Source organism: Setaria viridis, chromosome 3, assembly GCF_005286985.2.
Source record: "Setaria viridis chromosome 3, Setaria_viridis_v4.0, whole genome shotgun sequence".
NCBI lineage: Eukaryota > Viridiplantae > Streptophyta > Magnoliopsida > Poales > Poaceae > Setaria > Setaria viridis.
This window is the reverse complement of record NC_048265.2, coordinates 44,778,067-44,788,458: the sequence shown is the minus strand read 5'-3', so window position 1 is coordinate 44,788,458 and position 10,392 is coordinate 44,778,067. Positions and strand designations below refer to the sequence as shown.

Genomic DNA, 10,392 nt, shown 5'->3' with positions numbered 1-10,392 from the left:
GAGAATACAACAAGTCCACTGAGTTTAAGCATTCTTACTCAATTAGTTCGGCCATAAATTTAAAAAATTAACATCAGAGTTTTATAACAAAAGACAACAGAGAAAACACTAGCGGAAGACTTCGTCGGGGTCGGACGTCCGGGCAAGGCTAGCCAGAACATCACTGAATCCTCTCCTCGCCGTCCGAGGAGGGGTCCCACTCGACCGTCCAGCCTGGCGGAAGCTGGGGCGGCCAAGCACCAACAAGGGAGGGGTCGGGAACTGCAACTTCACCTGAAAAACAGGAGCCACAACAAGGCTGAGCTACTAAGCTCAACAAGACTTAACCGGGGAGGAGCCAACTACTCATCCAACTAGACATGCAAGGCTTCTTGGCTGAGGTTTGATTTGCCAAAAGCGCTAAGTAACCTATTCTCAAGTTTTAGCTCCGGTTCTATATTTACTTACCAGTCTAGGTTGTGCAACCTATTCTAAGCAAACATCGAGCCAAACAAGTGTATAGATAGAAACAACAACATTGCCATCATCAGATTCCTCATTTACTCAGGGTGACATAGCGATCAAGTAATCTCAAACTGTGAGAGGCAGACGAATCGATTCGAGTTCTTTAACCATGCATGGTGAACCTAGCCCCACGACATCCGCGCACCCGGAGGTCGCTTCCTGTGTCGGCCTTCCCCATCGATCCCCTAACCCGTGTCGGGCCCATTTCCTTTGGTGCAAGGTTCCACAGACCCGGCCTCTGCCGTCCTGTGACTACGCTTTGCCACCACGTGCGACAACCAGCAGGGGAAACTCCGTTCCAAGAACAATGGGGCGACCGCTCACGTCTAGGTTCAATCAGGTACTAGGCTTCCTCATCCCATACTAAGTATGAGGCTAGTACTTTCAAACACTTGATCACGAACACCACCACTGTCGGGCCTTAGCAAGTTTTCATAGACAGACGGGGCAACCATCCAACCACCAAAGAGTTACCAAACCCTGCCCGTCCATCGTCCTTATAGTTGTAACAGGAGAGTAAACATGCAACTCCTACAACTCGTGAGTGACAGGAGATCACTCGGCTTTTACCGTCTCCTATTTAAGCAATGCAGCTACTCGGTCCAACAGCTAGTGCTCATATCAAGGGTTACTAAGTCATGCATCTAGGGTTTCACACAACTCCTAGACGTAAATGCGCAAACATGCTATTCGGAAGGCATGTGCAAGTCTGGCAAAACATGTAGGATTTTCATGCAACCGGGGCTTGCCTGCAAACAAAGAGGGCGGAAACTGCTCGACTTCGGGGGCGGCTTCGACTTCAGCGGGCGGGAACTCGGCTACAGCTTCTTCTTCGGGCGCCGGGTGCAGCTCGTAGAAGCCGTCAGCGAGGTGCAGCTCTACACGGATGCAATGCAAAGGTTAGCTTAAACGTTTTGATTTGACAGCAACACTGGCTCTCCTGAGCCCAGAAACTTGCGACAAAGAGCAGGAGTTGGAGGCGGTTGGAGAGAGCGGATGATGATCAACAGGTAAGGGTAGGGAAGAAACGAGTGGTCTGATCCTTGAACTAGAGGGTGTGATAACTGGGATCCTCAGACGTAAGCGCTGAAGGGTTCCCACGTTTTACACTTACACCCTTAAGTTGAAGAAAAGATCACAGCCAGACCCTCGGGCGAGGCGGACAAGGGTCGGCAAACAGACAGGGTCGGACGGGACGGAACTGGGGTCGGGCGGATAGGAGGGGTCGGGCGAAGCGGACTTAGGGTCGGCACTCACCTTCTTCCTGAAAGGAAAGCTTGGGGTCGGGAAGAGGCAGACTTGGGCACGGAACTAAAGCTTTGAGCAGGGACTAAGGCCGGCGGTGCTCCGGCGGCGATGCTTCTTGCAGATCGCAAGAGAGCTCTTGCGCAGCACAAGGGAGCAAGCTGTGGGGTGACTTGGATGAACTGAGAAGGAACTGGGAGAAGAACTTCTCAAGATTGGGCGGATGGTGCTAGGAGCTTGAGCAGGGAGCTAGAGGGAACTAAGGGCAACAAAAGCGGAGGGAACTCCGGCGACGGGGCATTCCTTTTATAGCTGCGGGAGCAGAGGAACGGAAACGTCGCGGAGAGAGAGAAAGGAAGCGGCGCGAAGGCCGGGGAGAAGCAATGGAGTGCTCTGCCGTGGCGGCGATTGAGCAAACCGGGCGGTGCAACAGAACTCCGGGGGTGACGCCAGCGATCATTGCGCTACTCCGTCAGGGCGGCGTAGGCGCGGGTAGACCGGTAGTTGAGATTTGGCGGAAAGCGGGCGTCGCCGTGTGGAAGAGGTGATAGAAGCGACCGGTTAAACGGCGCTAGGATCGAGGGCGCACAGGTGGGAGAACAAGCGGACGCGGCGCGGGGGAGAGCGCGGAACAACAGATTGTCGGGCGGCGTCTGACAGGGCGGGGAAAGGAACTGTCGCGGCCGCGGTCGGGGTTGGCGGTGGGGGATTCGTCGTGTAGCGACGACCGGGCGGCGCAACTGTTGCTGGAAAGGACGGAAAAGACGGGCGACATCGGTCTCCGGGGCCGAGATCTGGTATCGTGATGATGGGCGCGGGGAGCGAGGCTCTGCAGAAAGGGGTGCAGAGGGCTTCCGCTGCTATTGGGGGAAGAGGGTGCGGGAACCCACTCGGTCGCTTGCCGGAGACAAAACTGAGCGGTGGCGTCGGAGAAGGCGAGCCACGCGGCAGGAAGGCTCTGAGGCGGCCATGCAACTCGAGTGCGGCTGATGCGGGGATCTGGAAAAAGGATCTCACGGGTCCACCGGGGAAAAGATCGGACGGGTGAGGAAGATTAACAGGATCCGACGGATGGCTGAACTCGCCAGGGTCGGAAAAAGGAACGAAGCGGTAGGGGTCGGATCTCAGGGGTCGGAACTGGCAGAAAACTGAGCACTTAAGTGCGATTAACAGAGCAACTGACGGAGGTTAAGGGCCGAGATCAAGCCTAACTGGGAAGATTAGGGGTCGGTCGTTACAAAAACCCATCGCACAGATGGAGGCTAAACGGCGAGACGAATCTATTAAGCCTAATTAATCCATGATTTGACAATGTGCTGCTACAGTAACCATTTGCTAATGATGGATTAATTAGGCTTAATAGATTTGTCTCGTCGTTTAGCCTCCATCTGTGTAATTAGTTTTATAATTAACTCATATTTAATCCTCCTAATTAGCCTCCGAATATTCGATGTGACGCGGACTAAACTTTAGCTCTAGGATCAAACACCCCCATAGGAGAGAGGTAGGAGAAAGAAGAATGGAGGTGGCAGGCTAGTAGCCACATCAACCCAAAGGAGGGGTGGGGGCGTTAGGGTTTAGATGACACTCAAAAAAAAGTTAAGAGATTATATCTCTATTTTGGGAGTATTATAAGACATATACAACACCCGAAACCAAGTTTTGGATTACATGTTGCGCCAATTTTAAGGACCGCACATGTATTTTACTTTATAAAAAGTAAACTCTGTTGTATAAGAGCAATAATCCAATATAATTATATAAATAGTACGAAACAAGTTCAAACTATTTGACAATAGTGCAAATATAAATATGGTAGTAATTTTTATCTATCTTTGTTGAAGAAAATCCATAGAAATACGATTCTTGCATGAACTTGGAAAATAGCGTAATTCGTCCTGCATAGAGTCTGACCCTAGGAGGCACATGCCTAAGCGTTATTATATATTCAATGCCCTAGGATAGCTTTGACGACATAGATGTGGTGGTCAACTTATTTTAGAAAAATGTATGATATAGACCTGGGCCAAATAACCTAGCTGTCTCCTTTGGAGATCGCCTGCTACTTAAATCATAATAGTGGTCCTGGCAATAATAAGGTGCCATTTGGCAACAACAAATGTTTCAGCCGGGGGTTCCTGTTGTTTCAGCCTGCGTTACATTATGCAAAGATCATGTTGGGCTCTATTGCGCTGGGCCTCATGAAGAGTTGGCCTCGAACTGGCCTGCCTGGCCAGTTTGGCATGGACTCATGTCCTATTCGGTCAACACTGCTGTTGAGCTTGAACACATCCTCTGGATTTCCTCGCGTGCCACACTATGAAGCACCCAGTTCAGAGTGATCCAACTCATGAATGAAAAGGAAACCATGTGCACAACAAAGGTATTTGTTGAGCAACTTATCTTTCGGTATTCCATCTCAGGGTCCCATGTGGCCATGTTCAGTAACCCATCCGTGGTCACTTCAAGGGAGCTATAGATTATAGAATATCACTAAGATTAGAACGAATCATGTTGTTAAATTCATCCACAATGTTTAGTACCTCATGTACCAAAGCTTGATCCTCAAGGATGTCAGCAAACGGAACAATGCCCAAATATGAAATTTGCACGAGATGCTTGATGTCGCGAAGAAAAATATACAGTACAAACATAGAGTTCAGTAACTGTAAATCACTAAGCCTATATCACTGGATTATTTACACCAGAGATGCCGATGTCAGGGCACGAGCATGGCTTGTGCAAACTACGAAGAGGGGTAAAAGGTAAAAAACCTCTATGCAAATGCTAGACTACTACTGCTGATAAAGATATACAATATTCATACATACAGCACAAACTTGTAACTGCAGAGTCTGAGTGTCTCTGGAATCTGGATCGCATGTACACTATAACAGATGAGTAAACGGATGTACACTTCACTGGCATAACAACATACAATCACTAACAAGAAGGTGCCGCTGCATCCTCTCGGAAATGGGAAGTCTCATTCACCATCAACAGCCTGAGAGAGATGTCGAAAGAATATGTGACTATATGAGACAAGGTTTAGCGCCCAAACTGAAACACAGAGGTCAACAGAACCATCTCAAAAAAATTTCACTTGGCTCTGAGTATGAGCAAAGCAAGAACTTACTTCGACTGAAAAAATCTCAATCTATTATGACAAGAAAGAAAGTGCACAAAGAAGAACAGGGAAACTAAAGTTCCAGTAGACCTTTGTTTGTGGCAACAAATGCATCCTTTTTTTTGCCCGAACAATGAATGCATTTATAATTGCTCGGAAGTGCAAACACAATAATATCTGTTATGCACTTATGCTCTACAGCCCGAACAATAAATCACAATCCAGTTTAACTCATATCTTGAATTTTCACAGTACTTTAGGTTGACTAAATGAGGAGTACTTGTCTACACACCCAGTTCAGCAGTGAAAATATGAGCAAATCACACATGCTTAGAAGTCCATCAAGCAGCGTAATTTTTGCCCCAAGACTGATCTACATTTATGCAACGTTCCAGGGACCACATCATATCATCGAAATGGAAGCATTTGAGCATGATTGCGCAAACTTACAAGCTGAGGGATGCAAATAAACACAAACGAGACTTATGATCCCATCTGCCACTGCACCAAACGAAGAGATTAAAAGATTAATACTCGTAACAAAGCAATATTTTATAAGGTCTAAATGTTTGCTCAAACCAAGTCAGTGGAAAGTAGAAACTCAGTGATACCTTAAGAACCGGTTCCCCTTGGTTTGATGTTGTCTTGGATTCCTTCATAGCTTTCATTTGCGCTTTTGCTGCTCTTCCAGCTGCTGACTTGTCAAACTCTTCATGTCTGAAGGTTTAGGAAAAGAAAGTCACAATTGGGATTAAGCTACCTCAGACCAAGTAATCGCTATGAATTATTATCAAATAAAAAGAATAAATAAAGAAGTATTTTCCCAATCTAAAAGTCTCCTCTTCTCCCTTAGTCAACCCCTCTCCAAGCATGCAGTGCAGTCTCCTATACAATAACTACATTTGTGATGATCTAAGAAGGATCAATTCTGATAATAATACTTGAAGGTGGAGTCTTGAACGTCTGCACATGAGTTTCCTATCTAAGGCTCTAAGCTATAATCTAAAGGTAGAATTTTTGTGTCTGACCACACTTCCGACATCCTAATTCAGTAACGGATGCAATTCAAATTAAGAGATTTAACCAACACGGCCATCCCAGCATTAGCAAGCTTTGGAAAGTTCTAATCAGGAGGGCATTCTTCACGAAACGAAGCAAAAGAGGAGATCAGAGGGCCCAAGGTAACAGTGTGTATCAAGAACGGGCAGAGAAGTTTCAAAGATCTGACAAAAAGGAGGATGGGGCACTGTTCCCATCTCCTCCAGCTTTTCTTCCTCCCCTGGAGGCGTTTTTTTTTTTGAAACGTATTCCTCCCCTGTAGGCGTTGGCTGCTGTATTGCAAGACAGCAGGAGCTTGCCCGATTCATGGCTGACTAAGATGTTTTTTCCCCTAGCAGACGCAGGCACGAAGAGAAGGCGCAAGGCTGCCAACCTGCCGTTGCGCCATTGCCATCAAAGCAACCTGCTCCGGGTCAACGACTACAGGTTGCTGCAACAGCGACACCTCTCCAGCAAACAAGTTCCATTCAATTCGATTCATGACGAGGGCGATTCAGGAACCTCTAATCAAGAACCCGTTACCGCAAACCCCGCAGGCCAATCGAATCTCCCAATCCGCTAAACCCCCAGTCTGTGCCCGGCCAGGAAACGCGGAAGAGGATCGGACCAATCAAGAACTAATCTTGGAGGCCAACAGCTCGTACCCAAGAATCAGGCTAATCCTGCGCGGCCGGGTGGATTCGTTGGCGAGGGGCTAGTCGAGGCAGTTACCTCCTCTGCGCGGCCTCGGCGGCCTTGGCGCGGGCGTCCTGGGACTCGTGCCGGTCCGCCTCCGCCCGCCGCTCCTGCTCCGCCGCCTGCGCCGATCCGAAGCACGGGCACTGCCCCATCCGCCTATCTCCCCCCTTGCTTTGCTCGTCGCTGGCGTCTGATTTGGTGGTTGCTCGTTTGTTTGCGCTTGCTTTGGGGATATACGAATCACGCGGCGGATGCGCACACCCAAAAGGAGAGGGACCTTTCGAGGTTCCGGACCGCCGTGTGGGGCCCGCCGAGCAGTGGCGCGGACCGCTGGCGGTTTCTCTGGTTTGACCGTTGAATTAAAACGAATGCGTGTTTTTTTTTCAGTTCGGAACAGAGTATAGCCGTACGGAATGTGGGCTGCAATTACCTTTCCAAATTATAAATCATTCTAATATTTTTTAAAAATTAAAACATTTCAAATTTGACTGGATCTGTACAATAAAGGATTAACATTCATGATATTAAATAAGTATCATTAGTTTGTTCATTAAATATATTTTTCTAGTATATCTATTTGGTACCATAAATCTTTGAGATCTTCTCTATAATTTTGGTCAAACATAAAATGATTTGACTCTCCAAGAAAGTTGGAATGACTTATAATTTGGAACGGAGGGAGTACTATTTTATTTTTAAAAATATGGTTCTCTTCTAATTATATATGTTCATAATTGCTTATGAGTTACTCCTCCATGCCAAATTACTATTTATTTTAGTTTTTTATATAATTTTTTATATACACGATACACCTACTATGTCTAGATATATAATAAAATTTATATACCTAGAAAATCCAAAACGAACAGTAGCTTAGGATGGAGGAAGTATAAAGTCATTATTGTTACTCACATAGTCTTATTATTGTTTAGTGAGAGCAAGTAATAAATATGACAAACCTTATTTCCAATAAGTAGAGCTTAATAGAATGGCATGATGTCATTCATAGTCAATATTTACACTCACAAAAATTCAATTCTTCTATCAAGCTATAAAGCCGTTCCTCGTGTAGCCATGGATTACAATATATTAAATTTAGTTTCACTATAATTTATTTTAGTGGTGTCTATATTGAACATTCTTTTGTTGTTTGTCGATTTCTTACCGTAGAGACAAGTGGATTTGATAAAAGAAAGTACATAGTTTATTTGAATTATTACATAGTTTATTTCCACTCAATAATCATACATTTGCCCACTTTTATTACAAAATATATGCAGTACCCCTCTACGGTTTAGACCTTGTTTTGGATCCCAGAACTAATTTTTAGTTAGGTAAATTTTAGTCCTAGATCATCTAAATAGGAGAACTAAAAGATAGACTAAAATTAAGCATACTAAAATGAAACTTAGCCAATTGGTCCTCCAAAACCAACTAATTCAGCTAAAAGAGACCATGAAAGATTGTCTCCAAACCCTATCCATTCGACATTCCAATATGCTAAAAGTGGCACAATAGCCTTTTCTCTATTCCACTAATTTAATTTAATCAATTAGCTTTCCGACTAACTCTTAGCCCTAGCTACATTTAATCCTAAATGATCCAAACAAAACCCTAATCGATAAATTTTGCATGTATATGTCATTTTCAACAATAACATTCCCGCGCGGGGGGGGGGGGGGGGGGGCGAAACACCCCTTATGGTTTGATAAACCGTATGAGTTTTTAACATTTTTAACATGTACAAATCAGAGATGAATTAAAAATTAGCTCTACGATATATTTATTATTATTTGATCAATTGATCTTATTATATAGTTTATGCTTCTGAATAAGGGTAACATGATTAAGGCTGGCGTCATGAACTTTACATATACATAGGCCGCCACGAGGCACGAGGCAATACGGAAATGCAATTGGAAGGTCGAAAGTTGTAAGACGGTAGCTTATACGACATTTTGACAACATATATTGAATATTTAAATTTGGAATAATGTTGAATTGCGGTAGAAATATTGAAAAAACTGAGTTCCTATGATGTCACAATTGGACAATGTGGGGACTGGGGAAGATATCATTTGTAGCCTGTTAAAGTAGTGGCCGTCTACTCGTCTATTAACGAGTCGATAAAGTAGTTGGAGATCTCCTAAAACTTGTATGGAGAGCACGGAGCAGCATGGCAATCTACCGGAGATGCTAATATCAGTGCTCCTCGGCCAGACCCGGCTCGATGCAGTTCCGTGTACATTGAGTCGTATCTGCGTTGATTTTCTTTGTTCTTTTGTTGAGACGAGGCACGTTGTGGGGGTGGCATTACGGTGAAGATACGTATGAAATTGATTTGCCGATTCTGTTGACATCGGGCTCATGCAAATCGAAGGCTGTTTGGCAAAACGATACGAATCAACATGAGAAAATCGTCCGCAGCAGAGTCTGAACTCTGTTCCAAGGTTCTCGGAGTCGGAGAGAAGCAGAGAACGAGTGAACACAAACATCCGGTTCACCAGCAGACTGAAGACCAGCTTGTGCTTGCAGTTGCACTACGCTACTGCAGAAGGCGGCGCCGCTCCGTCGGCGGCGGTGGCGGAGCGGCCGCGGCAGCACCACGCGGCGCAGGTGCAGCAGCAGACGGCCGGCGCCCTGGCAAGAGCCACCACGCGGACCAAGGCCAGCAACGCCAGCAGCAGCAGCAGCAGCGCGCCGTCGCCACCGCCGCCCCCTCGGGACTGCCGCAGGGCCGGCTCCAGGGCCATGCAGCGACGGCCGGGGGCTATGGCAGAGGGGGCCCAACAGCTAGTATGTGCAAAAGGCCACCCGCGCAGTGTGTCACGCCTCCTGCAGTCCTGCACAGCTGCGCGCGACACAATCGAGGAGACAGGAGGCCACCACGGCAACTGAGAGGATACGGGAGTGGGAGTAGCGATGTCACGTCGGATGTTGACGACTAAACATGAGGTACTAATTGCAACTCCTATACTAATTCGAGTAATTGCTAATTCGTGAGACGAATCTATTAAGTCTATTAATTCATCATTAGCAAATGGTCACTGTAGTATTACATTGTCAAATTATGGACTAATTAATGCAATTAGTTTTGTAATTAGCTTACGTTTAATAGACCTACTAATTGCAGAACCCCTGTGCTATTCGAGTAATTGCAGAACCCCTGTGCTAATTCGCGAGACGAATCTATTAAGCCTAATTAATTTATCATTAGCAAATGGTCACTGTAGTATCACATTGTCAAATTATGGACTAATTAATGCAATTAGTTTTGTAATTAGTTTACGTTTAATAGACCTAATTAAGGGAGTGTTTGTTTCTTTAGTCCCTCCTAAAATTCCTGTCACATCGAATGTTTAGATATTAGCAGTATTAAACATAGGTTAACTACAAAACCAATTGCACAGCTGGAAACTAATTTGCGAGACGAATCTATTAAGCCTAATTAGTCCATAATTTGACAATGTGATGCTACAGTAAACATGTGTTAATGATGGATTAATTAGGCTTAATAGATTCGTCTAGTGAATTAGCCTCCGACCTAATTAAGGAGGTGTTTGTTTCTTTAGTCCCTCCTAAAATTTCTATCCCATCGAATGTTTTGATACTCGTAGTATTAAACATAGGTTAACTACAAAACCAATTGCACAGATGGAGACTAATTTGCGAGACGAATCTATTAAGCCTAATTAGTCCATAATTTGACAATGTGATGCTACAGGAAACATGTGCTAATGATGGATTAATTAGGCTTAAGAGATTCATCTCGTGAATTA

General features: G+C 45.4%; 1 protein-coding gene across 1 annotated transcript; it reads right to left on the bottom strand.

Annotated features, from left to right (window-relative positions):
* Positions 1-4,347: 4,347 nt before the first annotated feature.
* LOC140222397 (uncharacterized) lies at positions 4,348-6,857 on the bottom strand. Its single transcript, XM_072292883.1, has 4 exons — positions 6,647-6,857; positions 5,488-5,593; positions 5,327-5,377; positions 4,348-4,753 (listed from the first exon to the last, which is right to left on the bottom strand). The coding sequence occupies exons 1-3, from the start codon at positions 6,763-6,765 to the stop codon at positions 5,360-5,362; spliced, it is 243 nt and encodes an 80-aa protein (XP_072148984.1). The 5' UTR covers positions 6,766-6,857; the 3' UTR covers positions 4,348-4,753; positions 5,327-5,359.
* Between the last annotated feature and the right edge of the window lie 3,535 nt (positions 6,858-10,392).